The 21,854-nt window shown below is 55.1% G+C and overlaps 1 protein-coding gene across 21 annotated transcripts in view; it reads right to left on the bottom strand.

Annotated features, from left to right (window-relative positions):
• Positions 1–21,854, bottom strand: part of GRAMD1B (GRAM domain containing 1B) — a 246,383-nt gene that overhangs the window by 29,673 nt on the left and 194,856 nt on the right. For 14 of the 21 annotated variants that reach the window (XM_045483237.1, XM_045483225.1, XM_045483224.1 and 11 more), the window contains 5 exons: positions 17,842–18,052; positions 17,003–17,023; positions 14,262–14,285; positions 11,516–11,536; positions 670–754 (listed from right to left, as the gene is read on the bottom strand). In XM_045483237.1, the coding sequence (XP_045339193.1) occupies positions 670–754; positions 11,516–11,536; positions 14,262–14,285; positions 17,003–17,023; positions 17,842–18,052 (362 nt within the window). Of the gene's footprint in view, positions 1–669; positions 755–4,294; positions 5,143–11,515; positions 11,537–14,261; positions 14,286–17,002; positions 17,024–17,841; positions 18,053–21,854 lie in introns of those variants that run through there. The other 7 variants (XM_045483228.1, XM_045483230.1, XM_045483233.1 and 4 more) reach the window with 3 other exon arrangements.

Here is a 21,854-nt window from a genome sequence, read left to right as displayed (position 1 = left end):
TAGGCTCACTAGGTGGGTGAGACCCTTGAACTAGTGGCCAAGGGAATCCCTGGTGTCTCATGTGATTTGAAAGATCACCGTGCTTCCGCCTGGAGGCAGAGGAATGGATGGGATGGCAGAGGCGGGGCAAAGACGTCGGAGGTAGAAAAGGCCACGGGGCACCTGGGTGGCTCAGTCAGTTAAGTGTCCGACTCTTGATTTCAGCTCAGGTCATGACCTCACGCTTTATGAGACTGAGCTCTGCATAGGGCTCTGCACTGACAGCATGGAGCCTTCTTGGGATTCTCTCACTCTGCCCTCCCCTGCTCGTGCTCTCTCTCTCTCAAAATAAACACTAATTTTTTTTTTTTTAAGTCAAGGAACACCCCTCCCCTACACAGTTACCCCAACCCTTCACCGCTGGGCCATCTACAGAGGTTAAGAATGGCAGAGACTCCTTCCAGGTTGGGCTTTCTGTCAAGGCCACCACACACATGGTACTTAGCCCTGAGCCACAACCACCGGGGTCAGCGCTCTGGACATCTTCTCTCCCTGCTCCCGGACAGATGTTCTCGCTTGGGCTGGCTTTTATGTGGGCAACCTCGAGACAGAAGCAGCCTGAGTGCTGTCCTTGGGATCCCAGACTTCCTTCTTGCCCCCTGCCCTCCATCCCCAGGTCTCCCAGCTCACCAACAATGAGGCGCTCCGTGTCTGGAAGTTGCTTAAAGAGCTTTCTGAAGTCTTCATTTCTCTGCTTGTAAGTTGGGCTTAATACCTGCACGACAACGGCCAAGGTTAGCAGGATGCTTCCAGGTTCTGTGGGGCTGGGGAGGCAGATGCAGGAAAAGCACCTGCTTGCGTGTTTAAAAGGCAAAGATGAGGCCCTGTTATCCCACAGACCCTAAGCGGCCAGGTTAGGCAAAGGGAGCTTCGGTATTATGGAAAAACACCGCGGAGAGAATCTGCCACTGAAAAAGTGGCCACCGACGCAAAAACGTCAAACAGACGAAGCAGGGCCCACATTACATCCCAAGAAGAGAAAAGAAGGAGGGACACATCCAGGGAGCTTCCTGGGACCCACCATGAGAGCTATTGCTGTCCTGCCTTCTGCCAGCAGGAAGTACCACCTTGGCAGTGAAACAGGGGCTCAGAAGGGCTCCCTCAGCCCCCCGGGAGGACCCAGAATATGACGGTACTCAGTGCATCCCTCAGAAGTGGTTATCATGACTAATACAGTAAGTACTTGGCCGTGTATGAAATTCACAACAAGAAAAAAAAAGAAATCAAAATGGAGGACTATATCAATATGACATCTCAATTATATCTCAGGAAAACTGGGGGCAGGGAGAAGACCTGCACTTTACCAAGACTGGATTTTAAAAAAACCCGTAAAGCTAGTACTAGGTAAGCACACAGGTAGAGAATTTAAAAGCACACCTGGCAACTAGAGGCACGCAGCCTTCATTCCCTCCCCACCCTTTATAAGACTATCCACTCCAACACTTACACTACTGATGAGGAAACAAAGGCCAGAGAGGAGACCCCTCCCCAAGGCTTCTCCAGCTGGTCAGGGGCAGCTTTCTGGATTCCTGGTCCTGAGCTCACCTCCCATCACTGGTGCCACCAGGCGACCCTGTGCCCACCTAGCTTTTTGGGTGCCTCCGTGCAGACTCATACCCATAAACTACCTTAGCAAATCCTCCATGGAAATTCCATTAGCCAGTTGAATAGACAGGAATCCTGATCTTTCCAAACTTACAATCTTAAAATTAAAATGAAAAATTTTAAAAAAAGGTACCCGAGGATGATACAAGAAGACAGGTGCACGACCCAGGAAGAGCCATGCATTGCGACAGAGAAACATGTGTACTCCACCCAGGAGGTTCACTGACCTACTTATGCCAGGAGTGCACGGGTGCACACATATCGTCCTGATGATGGCGACAGATAGATCTTGGCCACTTACACTCTCTCAGCCACTTCCCTGCGAATCCACTGACATACAGCTGGGTGCAATGAATTGCAATGAAATGCACCTTAGACTGTTCGTTTTTGGCTTTCTGTGAAGCTCGCTGGCCTGTGAGCAAACTCAGGCTGTGGCCCGACCACATTCAGAGCCTGCAGTTGACTACCTGAGCTAAGTGGCTCAATGGCTTTTGTGCCAGAGGGAAGAGGAATATCACAGGAAGTTGAAGGAGACGTAAAGACAGGACTTCAGTTTGGGGAGGATTTCTGGAAGAGATTCCCAGTGGATGCCGTGCTACCTCCCTCCCCCCAGGCAATGCTATGCTGCAGAAGCCCAAACTGCAAAAATCACCTGCCGTGCGTTTGAACCAAGTATCAGGGCCATTGGGAGTGAGTATCTAGAAGCCAACCTCTCCTGTGGCTAGAAAAGACCTCCCAATATAACACTCCTCTGGCCTATATGATAGCTCCAAACCGATACTGAGATATCCAATCTAACTGGCTGCCTGGCCTTGCAGAACAGAGCCTGCACAATGAAAACCCCTGCTTGACCACCTGATCATCAGTAAGTTCCTAATTATGTCTGACCTTCTTTTTTTTTTTTTAAGTGTATTCATCTATTTTGAGAGAGAGAACGCACAAGCTCATGCATGAGTGTGGGAGGGGCAGAGAGAGAGAGAGAGAGAGGGAAAGAGAGAATCCCCATCAGGCTCCAGCTGTCAGTGTGGGGCCGGGCGCAGGGCTTGAACCAAAAACTGAGTCAGACGCTTCACCGACTGAGCCACCCAGGCGCCCCTTCTAGAGCTATAGTTAAGCTAATACAAAGTGAGTTATTACCATGTACCAAGCATTGTCATTATTAGCCCTTCATATACATCATTCCATTTGGCCACAGATTGTTTTCATTATCCCATTTTACACACTAGGAAGTTGAGGCACAGAGAGGTTAAGCAACTTGTCCAAAGTATGTGGTTACCAAGCAGGAGAGGAGAGCACGAACCAAGGTGGTCTGAACCAGAGCCCCTGGTCGTTGTCACGGCTCCACGTTGCCTCAGGATCTCGGTGCCAAGAAGGAAACGACAGGATGCCCCAGCAGAGCACGCTCTCTTGTGGATGAAATGTTCACCTGCTTTGGGGCCCCCGCTAGCCTTTCAGGCCCACGAGTGGGTCTTTTTGTCCAGGGTTGTGGTAATAAAGTTTCAGTTTTTCAAGGGGAAGAAGTTCTGGAAATTTGTGGCAGCACAGTGTGAATGCACTTAATGCTACTGAACTGAGAAATACTTAAGATGGTACATTTTATGTTCCTTACCACGATTAATTGTTTTTAAATGAATGCAACGATCAAGCGGGTCTTCATTACCACACTCCAGTTATCAGCCTGAGGACCAGCCTACCGGATGGCCCCGAGCCCCCTGCAGGTGAAAGCAGGCATCAGGCATCCAGTTACCTGAAGCCCAGAAGTGTTCCTATTCCTAATGGGCTTTCCATAGTGCTCCCTCACCCGGATTTCCCTCACATCCACTGGGACCTCGGGCATTTTACAGAAGTGCACAGTGCATGGTGTCTGGCCATAATCTCCACGCCAAACCTCTGGCAAAGGGAGGGAGCCACTCCTCCCCTCTCCTCAGAACAAAGCTGCAGCTGTAGGGAGGGGGAGGGCAAATCCTGCCTTGACCTCTGACCTCGGCCAGTTCTTTTTTTTTTTTTTTTTTTTTTTAATTTTTTTTTTTCAACATTTATTTATTTTTGGGACAGAGAGAGACAGAGCATGAACGGGGGAGGGGCAGAAAGAGAGGGAGACACAGAATTGGAAACAGGCTCCAGGCTCTGAGCCATCAGCCCAGAGCCCGACGCGGGGCTCGAACTCACGGACCGCGAGATCGTGACCTGGCTGAAGTCGGACGCTTAACCGACTGCGCCACCCAGGCGCCCCTGACCTCGGCCAGTTCTACAACAAGTGGCTTGGGTGTAGGGACTCCTCAACTTGGTCTTGCATATAAATGCTCCGATTTCTTCCCGGCTGGCTGCCGGTGTGGACGGCGGCCGCCTTTGCCTCCTAGACTCTAAATAAATACACGGTAGGACGACCTGCCACCATAGATCCTTGTGACACAAGAGACCTGACCCTCTGCTCCCCGCCAGCCCCCCCCCCCCCCCCCCAGCCCGCTCTTAAAGCAATCTTCTCCAAAAGTGAGCCATGGCTCACCTATTTTAATTTAAAATCGTCAAAGAACTTTGGCTCAAGGATTATCAAGATCTAGGGCCCTTGGGTGATCTGGGGCCAAGTGACGAATTACAAAGGCCCAGTGGAATGTCACTCAGGCCCGGAGGGGTTGGGAGGCGCACTCACGGCTGGGATTTCCTCAGATCCGTGCCCAAAGCAGAGCTCTGCACCAGCAGGTGTATCTGGAAACTTCTTCAGGTACCACTGCAAAGGCTGGCTGTCCTGCTCCAGCAGGAGGCTCCAGAGGACCCCAGACTCCGTCAGAGATTCCATTGCTCCCCACGGCTCCGCCTCCCAGTGGAGCCCCGCTCCTTGAGCCCTGATTCCCTCAGGATGAAAACAGTCCGTCTTGTCTGGGCTGGACACAGATGGGCAACCTCTGGTGGCTTGGCAGAGAACCTTCGTGACCCTGCCCGGCCTCCTTTTCCCTCCTAGAGCTCTGCTCTCAGCACGGAACCTCACGAGTGGGAGGGTGTAGTCCGCATGGTTCCTGGGACAGGCTGGCCAGCCAGTCTCCCATGGCCAGGTTTTGCTTTGTCCCACTTTGGCTCCCACAGTGTGGCCGGTTGTTGGGCTGAGGGTGACCCAGAGGGGATGTGGGGAAGCCCCTCCTCTAGTCAATGTGGACAGCCACTTCAAGAGGCAGGCAGGGGCCAGACGACGCAGACACACGGCAGGTGCACAGGGCCAGCTGAGGGCTCTGAACAAGCAGGCTCCTGGAGGACAGACAGACTGCACAGGAAGAGGATGACCCCACAGCCAGGTGCACGGGTGCACCCCGCCGGTTACTCACACACAGCTCATAGTTGGTCAGAAACTCCCAGGAGAGAATGAACTCCCAGCTTCCCAGCTCTGTCTGGCCTGTCCCATAAGGCAGGCTGTTCACCGTGCAATCTCTTCCCTGGGCGGGCGCCGGTCCCTATGACTCACGGCCCTCTCCCAGGCAGAGCGGCCACCACTGGCTGTGGCAACAAGGCCTGCTCTCACCCCCACCCCTACACACACCCCTTTCCTCCCAGACCGTGCTCTGCTTAGCTGCCCAGCAAACAACTTCTTTGTTAGAGTCGCCCGCCCGTGGCAGGAGGGAGGCAGGGTGGGTGGGCGGGCAGGGCCAGAGCCCTCCACATGCTTCAAGTTACAGGATCTGGGTGACGGTACTGGCCAACGTCCTCCAGTAACCCCCCGGCCTAGCCTGGCCTCCCCAGCAGATGTTTCCTGCAATGGAAAGTAGCTGGCCGGGGTTCCTGGTGGGGGGGGGAGGGGGGGGGGAGGTGCCAGGAGCACTGCTGCTGTGGTGAAATCTGAAATCGGAGACTCTAACGGCCAGGGACTTTGGGAGCACACTCTCCCCTCACCGACCCACCAGTCCACCAACTACCCTGTGCGCAGGGGCAGCAGGAGGTCGGGAAGCTGGACTCTTCGCACTGTAGATATGCCGGGAGGGAGAAGTCGGGCAGATCGCCTGGAGAAGCTGACGTCACCAGCTCCGGGGACCCTGCCCTGCCTCCAGCACTGGCAGGAGGGGGACCGAAGGCCAAAAGGATTCCCAGGCAGCTCCTCAGACCTTGAGGGCCAAGTAGCAATGCTAAGAGCAGAGAATCTGAGCCCGGGGTCAAAAGGAGACATGGCTCACCTATTTTAACTTAAAATAGTCAAAAGAACTTTGGCTCAAGGATTATCAAGATCCTTGGGATCTTGGGAGCTGAAGCCAATGGGGCCAGGAAGGGGTCCAGGCAGAAGCGGGGGCAGCGAAGTGATAGCCCTGGGACTGGGAAGACTTGACTTGGGACCCCAGGAAAAGTCAGACCTCTGAAACAAATGGGGTACCTGCCCCACGCCCCACAGCTATGCCCACTGTGTCAGGGATCCCAAGTCTGCACATGATGAAGAGGGGCCCTCTGGCCTAGGAGTGTCCGAGGTTAGAGCCAGCGGCACTCAAACATGAGCATGCTTTAGAAGGACTACAGGAATGCATTAAAAATGGAGATGCTTGACTCCCAAACCGAAGATTCTGACTCTGAGGAGCCCAGGGCTTCCCGGTTAAAAGGTTTTAGAGAAAATAGAGCTTGACTCCTTTCCCAAACTCCGATCTCCCTGTCTTTAGCATCTGCACACCGGACACAGCCCCGCGGCCTCCACCTGTCACAAGCGCAGGCAGGTAGCTTCATCAAAGCGCTGTCCTCCCCAGGAGGGGTCTAAACCCCAAACAGCCCGCTATCTTCTACAGCACTGAGCATGACGCGTTCCAGATGTCTGCTGCTCCAAATCTGTTTACCAAACGATCGCATTCCTCATACACTTCTAGAACTGTTTACGTCGCATCTTCTGTGTGCACAGCCACACAGATCCAGTAATACGTGCATGGCTTCCTGGTGCCCAGTCCCTGTCTACGCTCTTCAAACCATACACCCGAGCTTCTCTCTGGCCGGTGTGTGTCAGCCCTACCCTCTGCGGTGTAGCAGGAGAACTGAGTAGTTCCATTTTGCAGGGTGACCAGAATGCCTCTCTCCTGGGCCATACCAGACCCCAAGATCTAGGCAGTACCTACACCCACGAAAGCTGCATCCTTACAGTAATTGCCCAGAAACGTTGGTTTATGGCTGCAGGCCAAACAAAGGGATGACCTCGGTCGGTTGGTCGGGTGAGGCATAGGCAGGATACACCCAGAGAGATAACCCTTAGGAGACAAGTCTCAGCGCTCAGCCTTTGTCTCCTACACCCCCGACAATGGGCTGGGCTGGGCAAGGCAGGACGTCAGGCAGCTTGGGCCTGAGACGAGGGAAATGACCCCAAGCTAAACATTAACTCTATGGCAAACACTGGGAGCTGGGACCAAGTGGTACCCCCTCCCTGGGTATGACACGGGGAGAGAAGGGGTGGAGGAGCCCAGGAAAAAAAAAACAGATGGATTTTGGAGGAGTCCTGGCCTCACCTGGGAAGAATTCAATTAAGACCCTCAAAGGAAATCCCGGCCCTTCAGCCAAGTCCAGGTAGGGAGAAACCAGATGTAGGAGACAGGGGGAGGCAACGAACAGAGAGGAGAGAGATGGGGGCAGGACGGCATCGTGCAGAAAGTCAAGGAGGGGGTAGGACTGGGAGGGGTTCTCATCAGGAGAGACGGGACCATTCTGGAGAAGGTGAAGGGTGGGGGTCGGGGCAGAGGTCAGGAAGACTCTTGGAGACCATGGGTAAACCGGTGCAGGCAGACGGGCAGAGCTGAAGGAAGGACAGGCGGCCCCACCTGGAAAGAATAGGCTGCCGAGGCTGTCAGCAGGTCGTCTCTCAGACCCTCCATTTTCTACACTGTCTCCCTAACGTCCCCGTTTCATGCCCACAAAGCTTTGTTCTTTTGCTCTCAATCTCGTGCCTGCCAGGCCTCCTTGGTCAGTCATTCCGTAGGATCGGCGCGATCGCTTTCCTCGCCACCAAAAAGCCAGCATCCCCGACCAGGGGCATGGGGCAACTTGGGCACTGAGTCCCTCCCAGCCACCAGGGTCTAGGCTCCTGACCTCTGACCTCAGACAAACTCCTTCCCTGGGTTGCCATGACGACTGACCGCCACGAAAGGGCGCAGAAGAGGACGCTACCTGTGCCCACGCGAGGCACTGGACAGGAGAGCTGTGACTGCTTCCTCCAAGATGCGAGCCGACTGTACCCAGCAGGCGCCATCTTTTGGGGGGCAGACTACACCCCTTCCACCCCAACTCTGCCCTTGGCTCCCTCCAGAAACTAAAGCCCCGTTTCTGCTCATCCCTCTGGTTCAGGTCTGCCAGGGGCTGTGCCTCCCAGGCTGGGGGCCTTGGTGAATAAAGCTGGTATGGTCAAGTAAGTAGAGGGGGAAGGGTTGAGGGGAAGAAGCATAGATATAAACAGGCCTGGGAGGGCCTTAGGGCAGTTGTGGATTGCCTGCCTTCATATCCCACTCTTGACCTTCATGTCATACCCCTGGCTAGAGACCAGAAGCCCTCACACCTCAGCCTTTCCACGTGTCTCAGGGCCTAGCCACCTGTTGCCATGGGCCCACTCTTTAGGCCCGGTTGGTCTGCCATCATGCTGACCGCTCTTCCCTGGCTAGATAGTAAAATGCGGAAGGGAGGGAGGTAAGGAGGGAGCTGGGAGTGGGCGGGGAGCTGCACACCCAAGCTACTCCGACAACCTGAGATGTTCTCTCGGTGGTCAGCAGCTCTGCGATGACCGCCCCCCCCCCCACTCCTGAATCTGACCAGGACACTTGTGACTGTCCCCAGAGCTGGGACTTCAGAGCCTTTGCCCATCCCGTCAATGATGGCACATCAGCCACCACCATGAGTGTCAGGGGACAGATTACAAAGAGAGTTGTCAGTAGAGATAAGCAGGGGGGATGGGGCAACACAGTAGGTGTCTTCTGGAAAACCATGAATGGACCATCAGGGGGCAGTGCAGAGGAGGGGAGCGGTTTGAACTGAAGTTTCGTGATGGGGCCTCTGCACGCGAGAGCACAGGCACATGCGTGGTGCACAGCAGGGGGGTGTCCAGCCACCCAAGGACGCAGGCACTGGGGGTATGAGGGCACCCCACACCCGTGTGCATCGATCCACGTGGCCCTGGGGAAACACCCAGGTGGTGCCTTCTTCCTGATGGAGGCAGGGCAACGGTGACTCGGGGAACGGTCACGCTCAAGTCCGTGCTACAGATAATGAGCACACTGGTACCATCAGAGCGGGCAGAGACGGGGTGGGGGGAGGAGGGGCAGGGGATGACACCTGCTGTGTGGAACAGGCAGCATCTGGCTTCCCCCCCAGACACCCAGAAGTGGGCCAGGCACCAGCCTCGGCCTCAGAAGGAAAGCAGGGTTTTCACCCCAGGTTATCTGAAGCCAGCCTTCCTAGGGCTCTACCCACTATGCTAGCCGCTGATCTCCCTCCTGGTGTAAAAACACACGGAGGCAAAGTGGAAAGGTCACCTAGATACAGCTCCTCACACCTCTGGCTCGGGGATGCTGGAGGTCCCTCGTCACCTCTCCACGTCCGAGCCTTTGCTCGGCTCTGCCTCGTCCTCCCAGCGTCCACCTAGCCCTTCTCTGTCCTTCTGACACATCATCCCATTCTGTGGCCTGTCCCTGCCCCGTGTCAGACCTCCACAGAGGAAGCCGGGGAGGAAGGCAGACAAGGAACCGCATCTGCCTGGCAATGCTGGATCAGGGGGGAGAGGAGAGGGGAGCCACAGGAAAACATTTGTGGAGGGGCCTCGTGGGGTCTGGAAGAAGCCCCAGAGTGGAAGCACGCGTCCAGGAGAGCGGTCCTCAGGAGGAACGCTAAATGCTGCTCCGCAAAGAGTCCCCCTGTGCACTTGGCCTCTGTGAGCTAATGACTTGTGCCAAGGGGAGAGTCGATAGATAATGTTTCTGGGATTCGTGCGGGGTGAGGGGTGGAGGCCGGAGGAGACACGGACCATCTGTGAGTCCCAGGAAGGCCCGGGAGACGAGATGGAGTAGAGGCCCGTTTTAGAGGGAGACGTGCGGTCAGGCGAGGGTCTCCAGCCGCAGGGCATCGGTCAGGGAGCAGGGCTCTGGCGGCCCGGCTCCTCTGCCATCTCCCACTTATCTGTCGCCAGAACGCCTCAGTTCTGGGCCTCACGCGGTGGCTGGCCTCTCCAGCTGGCCTGCGAGAGGCAGCGTCCACTTCCGTCCTTCCCTCAGCCGCCAGCAGTGATGTGCGGGGCTGGGGGAGGCGCTGAGGGGAGAGTGTGGGGAACCGGCCGGTGGCAGACAGGAAAGGAGAGCCGGCCAGAGAATGGGAGTCAGAGGGGAGGGGGAGGAGGAGCCAGATGGAAGAGCCAAGGCAAGGAAAAGTGAGGTGGAACAGAAAAGCCTGACTGAAAGAGAACGAGAGCGAGAGGGACAGAGAGAGAAGAGGCGAGGGTGGGGGCCGGCAACCAAGACGGGGACTTGCATGTCCAGACTTGGAAGTTCCGATGGTCTGACACGTCTGCAGCCACTTGCTTCCCGTTCCTTTTGGGGATGCAACTTTTTGGGGCGCAGGTTTCGTCAGGCAAGGGGCGCTGAAGCCCCTGCACAGCTCGCAGGAAAGCGGCCCCCACCCTCCTCCCTCACAGAAGCGGCGCCTCTCTCCTCCAGGAGGTGAGCTCTAAGCAGCGCCGGGGTAAAGACCAAGGTGGGTCCACAGGGAAGGGCTGGGGAATGAGAGGGGACAGTCTGGCTTTTCCCTGACACAGGCCGCCTCAGTCAGCGAAGCCCCCCAACCTCTGCCTTGCCTGTGCCAGGCTAGAGGGGCACAGCTCCCCACGGAGCAGCAAGAGGTACCTGACCTGGGGGAATCCCTGAGCCCTGTGGGAACACAGCCCGCACGTACACACAAGCGATCCTGACCCAAGTCCCTACGTGAAACCCAAGCCTCCCCACGCCCACCCCCACCCCCGTGTCCACAAGCTCTGTCACTCATGGCCACCTTCTCCCACACTTGCTGTCCCCCCTGAAGCCTGCTGAGGCCTGGCCCGATGCTGGGGAAGGTGGTACCTGCATGATCAATCAGACTCGAGTGTGGGGAACAGCAGACTCGGAGCAGGAAAGACAGCTGACCTGAGGCCAGGCTCTCCACTATGCAGTTCCAGAGGGCAGAGTACAATTTGGTGGCAGGGGCCAGCTGAGAGACTCCAACCGGCTGCTCTCCAGGGGAAAAAGTTCAAACTGCTGCAGCCCAGTCTATGCGATGGGGGTTGGGGTCTTGGAAGGGACTGTTTACCCCACAAAACAGTTTCTGGGTCTGCAGCAGCTGGCTGAGCCACCACCGTGGACGACATCAGCCTACGCCTCCATCACAGACCCAGGAGCAGTGGGTGTCTTCTAGAAGGAAGATGCCCCTCGGGACTACTGAGGTGTGCCTTGAGGCAGAAGTCAAATTCTCCTAGATGGGACAGCCTCTCTACTTAACGGGGGAAAGTTTTCTGGCTGCACTGCCCCCAAAATGTCTTGGCTGAAGGAAGGAAACCTTGCCCCTGAGTTCAGGCCCCGGGGCTGTCCGAGTCCCAGAATTCTGTCTGGTCTGTGGATGCCTCCCCCAGCTGGGCCCCTCCACTGGGGCTGGAAGAGCCCCGTCCAGGAGTCTAGGGGAGGGCCATCCTTCCCAGGTCTCCCTGAATCAAATCCTCCCTCACCAGCAGTCCTGTCCTCCTGCACAGGTAAACCAGTCTATCTGGTGTTTCAGGGAGGAGGCTGGTCAGGGGCCCCTGAGCTTGCTCAAGCCCACGGGGCGGCCAAACCTCTCCTCGCCACCTCTCCGTTCCCCAACCACCTCCATCCACCACCCGCTTCCCACGTGCCCGGACGAGAAGAGAAACAGGGATACTTACGTTATACCAACTCTGGCTTTTCTGAAAGGACAAAATAAGAGAAAACACAATTAGTCTGGGAAGAGATGGTGGGAATGGCCAGGGTATTCCTGGCTCCAGAGGGAAGGTTACACAGACAGCAGAGGGCGGGCAGGGAGGAGGAATCCAAATGCAGCCGGATGCTTCCCATGTGGCTGCTCGAGAGGGGTCCTCCTTTCTCAAGACAGCTCCAGAAAGGAGGCCCAGGGAGCAGTCCATGCTGGAAACCTCACCGAGGTCGGGGCGGCAGGCAGCGGCAGCACCAGCCAGAGCTCAGCTGGAAGGGAGTTGGAGCCCCATCATGAGGTTTTCTGATGGGGGTGAGGGGTGCGCTGCAGGCATCCGAGACCCAGTCCCCAAATGGGCCCTGACCAGAAGCAAAGTGCAGAGAGAGACCAACCCAGCCTTCCGCTCCAAGACAGCCCCTCTGTAGAAGGCAAGATGGGACCTTCGGGTAAAGGAAGAAAAGGGGCTGCCTGGAAACTTCCTCCAACTACGCTCTCGGCGAGCAGAGGCGTGAATTCCTCCTCCTGCTCAATAGCTGGCTGATGACCCAGGTGGCAAAGGGGTCCTGGGGAGGTTCTGCGCTGAGAGGAGAGTTGAAGCACATGATTGCTGGTTGTCCCTCCCCACTCTGTGCTGCTGTAACTCGGTTCCCAACAAAATCAAGACTCCGTCCCAGCTCCAGACTTCAGGAGCTGGTTCATTTCCTGCCCTGGGCAAAGGTTACTCGTTTTCATGGCAACTGAAAGTTCTTTAGAGCAAGAGGGATGGCTAACATTGTGCTTTGTCTACCTCCAGTCTCTAATCCCACCTGAAAGCTAGACAGGTGGACAGGAACACGCACACATACCTGCCTGGGCCCCAAAACCGTGAGGTGCTGATCCAATGGTTTTAGATTGGGGATGGGGTATTTCAGGTTGTAAAAAACTTGTCAAGGGTGTAATTCCAGCCAAGAATCACTGCATCAGGGAAACTGCTGGTCAACAACTGTACACACAGGTGTGGATCCTGGGCACAAGTGGCAACTTTTACCCTCCCACCTCGTTGAAGGGGCCCCGACTCATAAGGGGAGGAAAAGGGCAGCCACTGTCTCAGAATGTCCACCGGGAGCAGGTCTGGCTGGGAGGAGGGTGGTCATGTGACCACCACCCCCCTCCTCACCAGCTCCCCCGTTCCACCAGAACTCTCTAGATGCTCTCTGTAGTCATTTCCCAACAAAGGCTATCACTATGGCCCATCTGGAAGCCACACACTCGAACCACGGCCTTACCTTCTCCTCTATTCCAGAGGTCTTAGCAGGTAAAGGGGCCAAATCTGAATATTTAAAACCAACTATTTCACTGTTGAGGGAGCTGTTGCCCCACGGGAATCCTGGACCTTGATCTGAACATGAGCCTGTAATCATTTGGCGAGAGCCACCCATTTCTGGAGGCTAGTGGATGGGGCAAAGAGGCTGTGTCTGACCTTACTTGTACCTTGCGAGGTCTTCATTCCTGGATCCTGTCTCTGAGATCACAGGGCATGAGGCTGTGCAGGTATCCACTGAACCACATCTCCCAACAGCGGAGAGGAACCTTCTAGGATGTGCCAGCCTCGCCTGCCCCATAGTTTCTGGCATTTCACCAAACCGAAGCCGGGCCCTCAGATACCTGCTTCACAGCTGAAGAGAACTCTCCGTCACCCGCCCCCTAGCTTCTCACACCCCACTGTCCTGGCCTTCGTGTTAGACCCTGGGAGAAAAGGGGACAGCAGGAATGAAATCGGGCTGGGTGCGGGGGACCCGAGATCCTTCAGGATTACTCTTACGTGCTGTTCCCACTCCTGCCTTAGGTACTCCTGTACTGCCACACAGATAGATGTCCCTTTGGAATCCGTTCAGAGTGACAAAGAGCCTCAACCAGGGAACCGGTGTCCCATTTCTGTGTGATACTTTTGTGTAATATTTGCTCGTTCATAAAGGGGGGGAGGGGATAACAATTTGTGTTCCCAAGTACTGAAATGTGTGAAATGAACCAGCCAGAGCGAGGGCTTCTGTCCTGTCCCTCAGCATGAACTCTACCCTCATCAGCCATCTCCAGGCAGCTTCTCATCTGTCACCGCTAAGAAAAATGCCCCCCACCCCACCCCCCTGTCAAACCCATAGTAGCTCCTGGGAATACCCACTGCGGGCACGAGTCCCTCAACTCTGACCAGCCTCCTGGAGGCAAATTTCATCCTCTGGCTTCACTCTCCCAGGGCTGAGTCCCCAGCTCATGGGGGCAGGGAAACCAGAGGGGCTGCGGACCTGGGAAGGGAGGAGGGAGCGAGAGCAGAGGCGTCCAGGGACATAAGTTAGGGTGTCTGCCATTGCAGCTTCTCTAAAATGCCCCTCCTTCGCAGAGAGGGCCAGAGGCATGGAAAAAACAGAACTAGGGGGTGGGGGTCAAGGCTTCTCTGACAGGTCATGAATGGATTCGGCTAAAAGGGGAGGGGGGGAGTCCGGAAAAGTACTCAGAGCTGCCCAGGACAGGGAACTGAGCAGAGGACGGTTCCACTGCCTCCTGGAAGGGGTCTAAAGAACAAGCACTAAAGGAATATGAGGCCTCTGGAAACAGACCCACCTTCCCTAGAGACATCTCCCCAGTGCAAAGGCTCCTGGGGTCAGGAAGGTGGGGGCTGGGAGGCCAGAGGAGGGGAAGAGAGGAGCTCTACTTATACGAGGTATGAAATAAAAGAGACTTCTTACTTTGATCAGGTTAAGTCTGTCATACTGGAAAGAAAAAAACCACAAAAATTAGGGTTGGAAAACAAGGAGAAAGGTCAAGGGGAAAAGCTGCAGCGAAGCCACGGGCCAGGTGACAGAGCACACCCAACGCAGGAGGACTCCCCTACTGGGGTCATCGAAGCGGCTGTCCTAGAGCAGGAGCTGGCGGGAGCGGGGGCACGGCCGCTGGCTCCCCCTAGTGGCCGCCAGCCAGTACTACAGAGCAGAAGCTGGGTGGCCGCACAAACTCCAGGGGTCTGGGGAAGAGGAAGGAAAGGACGCCTTGACATCTTCTAGCTCGCTGCTCTGGGCGGGGCTGCACCCAGAAGGGTCAGCCTCAGCAGTAGTTACACACTCACAGGAGAGGGGCCTTAGGGATCACCTGGTCTGACCCCTCCATATTAACACGAGGAAATGGAGGCCCTGAGAAGGCAAGGCAGACACCGCCCATGCCTGGCTCCAGGGAGAAGTGGAAGTACTTTCCAGGCGGCCTGGAAAATATACGAGGTCATCTCCTCTAGGAGGTGGATGGGAGACGGGGTGAGGTGGCCTGGTGGCCATAATAGCAACAATAGCTCTGGCGACCAGAGCCCTTTGCCACGGATACATCTGGTCAACCTGAGACCACGTTCCAACCGGGGGAGGGGGTATCCTAACCACAGGAGCACGCTCTCCACCTCTCCTCACCTCACCTCTACAGCTCTCCCTCACTTTCCGCCCCAGGCCCCTGACCTGTGTAGCACCTAATTCCTGAAGTCTGTGTGTCCCTCACACACACTCATTTCCCAGACCGACCTCAGCTGCCACCATTTCCCGCTGAGCTGGCAAGGCACCCCCGTCACCCACAAGTCAGTCCTGTTCTAATGGCGTTTGGAGGATGGTGGTGGCAGTGGTGACAGCTGTGACTGGTGGGAGAATGGGGACGAGGGGAGGCATCCACCCAAACCAGGGACTCGAGAACTATGTGTCTCACCGAAGCCCATCAAAGCGAAAGAAAACCTAGACACCCCCCCCCTTTCCCAGCACCTCCCTCTCCAGCTCATGAGAGGGGGACCAAGGCTAACTTTGAATTCAGCTCTTGGTCCCTTCACAACACCTCATTCTGACTCTCAGAGTCCCAGCCTGGCTCAGCGGACCAGCTCCATGACACACGCCCGTCACCCCACTCATTTATGAGTCCTCCAGCCTCTGACGTGTAACGTCCCCAACCACACACGAGCCCCTATGAGTCGGGTCTGGCTTCCGGACAATCTAGGCACGTTACTTAAGGTTTCTTATTTCCCTTCCTAGCCTGTAGGCTGCCGGGGGGCAGGCACGGGCCCGTTACTCGTTTCCCGAGGAAGACCTACCATTTAGGAGATTTTTAAAAAATCCTCCTTACGGACTACTCGCCTCAACCCAGCACCCGACTAAAAGAGGCTCCTCTGTGGGTGGTGGCTGACGGCCATCAGTAACGTGCTCACCGAGCGCCCTGCTGGCATAGGGGTGAGAGGAGTCGAAGCCCGCAGCTTCCGCTCAGACACAGCCAGAGAGACGGCATAACCCGATGCCTGGGTCTAGCGACACGTGTCCTCTCACCAGCCAGAGCTGTGAGGGGCTGGGAGCGGGTGCTGACCCCACGGAGCACTCCTCACTCCCCACAGGTAGAGCTCCTCCTGCCCTGCCCACAGCGAGCAACCACCATGTGAAGTCTTCAGAGCCAAGATGTGCTTTGAGCCTGAAAGGTCACAGACTCTGGGCTCAGCCCCGCAGTCTCTTGCTCTTCCCTCAGGAATGAGAACAGCTGTTCGCCCTCCTCCTCCCCAAGACACTTACAGAGGCTCAAGACTATTATTAAGTCATCCCTCTCTTTTTCTTCGCCAGGCGACATCCCACCTCCTTTTCCCCTGTGGGGGTTATTTCCTGAGCCCTGCCGTTCTAAAATACCTACTGCTCACGCTGGACTCCCTCCAAGTTCTCTTCGGACCTCTGAGATCCTGGGGGCCAGGGCAGACTCTGGAACTGCCCCCCTGACCTCGTCGCATTTCTACAGGGCCTGGCAGGGGCTACTATCGATGTCCATCGACCTCCAGATCCTGGTACCACGCCCTTCTGGAAGAATAGCTCCGATCTGATCACACTTCAGGATCCTAAGAATACCACAAGCCCCCGGGCTGGGCAGTGGGTGGAAGCCGTGAGGGATGCCCAGGCTGAGCAGCTGTCAGTGGGCAGGCAGAGGGAAGAAGGTGCCAGGTAGAGCTCCTGAGGTCACTTTCCCACACCGGGGAACTCACCTATGGGAATCTGTGACCCTCTATCATCTCGTCCGGGGACTCTGGTCTCACCCACTAAAGCAGGTGTAAGCGGGTATATCAGGACCCAAAGCCCAGCTGGATGGGGCTTCCCTTCCCCCAGAGCAATGAAACTAAGCCCCGGCAGGACTCTGCTTCTAGATGGCTCCATGTAAGGAGGGAACAGATTCCCAACCCAAGGCGGTATTTGGGGAGCAGGCAGAGACAGGGGAGGATGGGGGACGGGTCTGTTCTCCGACTTTGGGTGCAATAGGAACGGTCCCTCTGTAACTTCAAGCCAGCCTGCCAGGGGGCAGTGGGGCCGGCCCTTCTGGGAAAGGGACCAAGCAAGACATGGGCCAGAGTGGGTGGGGGCAGAGGGAGGGGTGCGGAGCGCTACAGACAATTCAACACCGGAGGGGAGACCAAAGACAGAGACAAAAGATGGCTTACTTTTGAGAGGCGCTTGTGAGACTAAGACCATGCATGCAAAGGAGGTATTTGGGAAATGGTGGGGAAGAAGAGGAAGAACAAGAAAATCAAAAGACAAATCAGGTGGGAAGCCAGCTCCCGTGCCTCCCAGGGGCCCCTTCCCCTCCCCGGGGCCTAGGAGTCCAGCAGTAAAGAGAAGCTTTCTGAAGGAGCATCTAGGCAAAGACCACCTCCTGCTTCCCAAAGGACTGAGGAGGGGACAAGAAAATCTCTGGGGACCCATAAGTAGTCCGGGCCCCCCTGGGGCTCATTTTATGCCTTTCCTTAGGCAAAGACCCAGGCCCTCGGCAGGTGGCACTGACACTTGCAGGGGATGGAGAGGCCCCGTCACCGTCCTCCTGGCCAAATGCGTACCAAGTGGGTTATTACCAAAGGTGAGGCAGAGTGACAGCCAGGGCGGAGGTTAAAAACCCCTCTCTTCCCTGAGGACTCTCTCTTCCCGGCACTGCGCTCCTCCCAGATAATGCTCCCCTCTACCCCGAATTTGAAAAAAGGAAGCAGGACTAAACGGATGACCCCCTCCTGGTCCCCAGAGCACCCTTTCTCCAAATCTCAAGGCACGTGAGGCTCCCTACCCCAAAGGGAGACAACAGTCACCGTGGAACCATTTAACTAGCGCTTGGGGCACTCTGAGTGCTCCGCTGAGAAGATAAACTAGGGTCTCCCCCGCCTGTCCTACCCTCGCCTCACTGACACAAGGGCCCTCGAGGAAGGGGGTGTCTACCTCGCTGACCCCCAACACTGGCTTCCCCGCAGCCAGCTGACAAGCAAGTACAGAGTCCCAGCAGCGCCCGACTCACCTTGGAATTTTTGCCGCCACTCCGGCCGGACTGCGAGGAGCAGCTGCGCTGGACGCCCTGCTCCGGCGTGGACGGGGACTTGTCCGAGGAGTGGTCTGAGCCCTTCTCCACCATGGTGTCTCCGTCCGGGCTCTGCGGGGTTGGCGAGCGAGACCGTTTCCGGAGGATGGGGGAGCAGGCCGGCGTGCTGCGGTTTGAGTTACTGGCAGTGCTGCAGGGGCAGATGGAGAGAGGGAGTGGGGTGGAAAGGGGGGAGGAGGAGGAAAGACAGGCAGTCAGTGATTGAAGGCCAAAGACGGGTCCCAAGGAGCCAGCTCAGGGAGCCAGGGTCAGGGGCTGGGGAGAAACAGGGAGAAAAGGGCCCAGCTATGAACTCACTGCACCGTAATACTGCTGCTGGCCAGGAGGGGGCGGTGGTGCCGATGTGAAATGGAAACAATGTGAAATGACATAGAAGGGGCAAGTAGGGCAGTTAGACATTTAGATATTCATCCATCCATCCGACCATCTGTCTGTCCATCCATCCAAATATCGTTCGAGCCCCTATTACATGCCAAGAACTGTCTAGGGAAAACAGAATTTAAGAGCTGAAAGGCTCATTACAGATCATCCAATAGCACGAGCTCCTTTTATGCACACTGCATAACTAGTTCCGACATTTTGTTTTGCAGATATGTGCCCATAAAAATAGTTAAGAATAATCCTACTTTCAAAGCAGTCACATGCATATTATTTCACTAAGGCATTATTTCTTAAGGCATTCCTAACGGCAAGTGCCATAATCCCTATTTTTAAGGTCTTCTGACTTGCAACTCAAGCACAGCACAGTATTTCCTTGTAAGCCATGTTACTCTCTGCTTCCCCTGCCCAGGGGAAAGATGAACACAGCAGAAGTTCTCACATTCCATAGTCCCCTCCACCCAAATTCGTCTCCAACAGGCACCGTATACATCCCACAGTACCAAATCCACTCAGGCCAAGGCTTACAGGCTGTAATTATTTACTATTGGACACTTAGCGTGTGCTCTTGATGGAACAGGATAGGCATAAAGAAAGAGGGGAGGGGATATGAAGTTAAGTTCTAACAAGTGTTTGCTTTGCCCTGAGAGAATGGAAGGACAAACATGGAAAAGGACATGGTTAAGTGGGAAAGAGACAGGGGGAATGGGAAGGGAAGCATGGATGAAACTGCAAAGGCAAAGAAAGAAGCACAAGGGTAGGGGGATGAGAAGCCGAGGGCCCCCTCACCCACTCCGGTCAGAGAGCAGGGTCAGGCTTCAGGGACAGCCCAGATCTGAGGCTGTGAGGGCCCCTCCATCCCAGCCTTCCCTAAGTGAGTGGCACGCAGGGTAGGGAACACTGTCATTTGCATGAAGATCCAGCTGTGACCTCAGATGTCCCATCGGACCCATTTGCAATGAAAACCATGCCCCTCTCAGCAGAACCTTGCACCTGGGGATCCTCAGCAGAGAAGGAAGGAAGCCCAAAGCCGAAGCCAGCAAGTGGGGAAGGAGGGCAGCAGGGGGTGAGTGCAATGCTCTAACTTTTGAAGGAAACTGATGGAGAGAAGAAAAAAAGGAGGCCAGACAGAGAAAAGGAAGACAAATGTGACCAGAGGACATACGGAGACACGTTAAGACCCAATGTTTTGCTTCCCCCTAAAACAGAATTCAGATAGATATTGCTTACAAAACTAATAATAACTGTGATTTTGAAAAAGAAGCTCTTGGAGCACCTGGACGGCTCAGTCAGTTGAGCGTCTGACTCTTGATTTTGGCTCAGGTCACGATCCCAGGGTCGTGGGCTCAAGCCCCACATCAGGCTGCAGGCTCGGTGTGGAGCCTGCTTAAGATTCTCTCTTTTTCCCTCTGCCCCTCTCCCTCTCTCATTCTCTCTAAGATAAATTAAAAAAAGAAGAAGTATTTCTTCAAGTTCTCACTCTGCCATCTTTATCCTCTGACCACTGCCCCCGCCCCCCCCCCCCAACTCATTCACTACTGCACATCGAGGAGAGGGGAGACTATGTTCCTTTTCTTCACTTGGAAAAGCAGAGCCTCGGAATGGCGGTGAGGAGATTCTCGGGATATGGTCTCTGGGGGGAAGCCTCTGAAAGCTCCTGAAGGGTAAACTCGGGTGCTCATCGTTCTGGGGTAGCTGCCTCTCACTCAGGCCAACGTCAACCCACAGCCAAGTACTCCAAGGATTAAACTGTCCTCTAGGGTTACTTTGCTGGAAGAACGGTCAGGAACTCTACCCCTAACCTCAACTAGTTTGCTCACAGACATACCAGAGTGTGGACGATGCCTAGCACACGTCCATCTCAGTCACGACAGCTCGGCTCCTGTCTTTCCCTTCAATCAGGGACATCTTGACACATGGCGAGTCCAGGTGCGAGAATGGAAAGGAGGTCTCCTTATCCTTCTCCAAACTCTCCATCCCCACTGGTAACAGGCTGTTGAGGAGGGCTTCATTCAGCCCTTCATTCAGGGCTGGGCACAAAATTCTAACCTGGAGGAAACTCACTCCAACTACCCAAAACCACATGAATCTCCCACTCAGTGATCAAAATGCCCATGAGATTCCCTCAACCACTGAGTGGCCCCATATCAGCTGACCTGACTGATACGTGCCACCCAATGGATACCTAAATTCCTACTTTCAACACATCCGTAAGCTTATCCTGTCATTTGTCGTGTTAGTCTCTGTGGTTTGAAGGCCACTGATGTTGTTCCTGAAGTGCTCTTCTCCGCTCCCTGATGCCACACAACTCTTTCTATTCCTCTTCTGGCCTCAAACGCTGGTTTCTCTCTTGCTGACTCCGCCTGAAGTCTGGTCCTTCCCCACGGCCCGAACCATCTCCTGCATAACTTCAACTGTACCTTGCAGCAGAAGACTCACTCCCCTGTCTGTTTCTGGCTCCGATCGCACTTGCTCCCTTCAGCTCAACAGTCTGCGGCCGAGTGGACAACCCCTCCAAAGAGAGGTCTCAGTCCAGACTGAGAACCGAGCTCACCATCCTTCCTCCCGAAACTCCTCCCACTACCACCCCTCGTCAGCGGCATTACCATTCCTCGTCTCCCAGCCTGCAAATCCAGGTCTTCTGTGTCACTCCGCAAAAAGTGAGTCACCGGCTCACATCGATTCTATCTGCAGAAAGCTTCTTAACCCATCCTTCCTTCCCTCCCCTCCCCCACCCAGGGTCTCTTGCCTAGATGCTTCCACTCGTCGTTTAAGCGGTCTCTTTCATCTCCTTTCCCTCTCTCGTACTCATTCCCATCTCTGTCATTCGATCTATTTTTTTAAATTAATTAATTAATTACTTAATTAATTTAAATTATTTATTTTTGAGAAAAAGAGACAGGCACAGAGTACAAGCAGGGCAAGGGCAGAAAGAGAGGGAGAGACAGAATCTGAAGCAGGCTCCAGGCTCAAGCTGTCAGCACAGAGCCCAACAAGGGAGATCATGACCTGAGCCAAAGTCGGACACTTAACCAACTGAGTCACCCAGGTGCCCTGGTCATCAATCTTTCTAAGTACAAGCCTGATACTATCTTTCTGCCCGCCACCACCACCCCCCCCACAGGCATGCATCTTAAAGTCTCAAATCCTCAGAATGGAAGTCAAAGTTCTCTACCGAAAATGATGTTGACACTTGCCTGTGTTCCAATACTTTATCTCTCCTTATAGAGTCTTTGAGAGTTTCCGTATCTTAGTCCCATGTATCTTCCACTGGTATTAATACACACTTGCTTCCTCCTGTCTCCAGGCTTCCATACCTACCACTACTTGTACGTGAAGGGCTCTTCCCGCCCTGTATCTATCTATCTACTGGAGTCCTATTCAGCTTTTAAGAGCCATCTCAAACCTCACCTTCCCCACAAATCTTTTTAAAATCTCCACCACTGAGACACCTGGATGGCTCAGTCGGTTAAGCGTCCAACTTCAGTCCAGGTCATGATCTCACGGTTCGTGAGTTCGAGCCCCGCGCCGGGCTCTGTGCTGACAGCTCAGAG

This window comes from Leopardus geoffroyi, chromosome D1, assembly GCF_018350155.1.
Source record: "Leopardus geoffroyi isolate Oge1 chromosome D1, O.geoffroyi_Oge1_pat1.0, whole genome shotgun sequence".
NCBI lineage: Eukaryota > Metazoa > Chordata > Mammalia > Carnivora > Felidae > Leopardus > Leopardus geoffroyi.
This window is presented reverse-complemented; position numbering and strand designations above follow the sequence as displayed.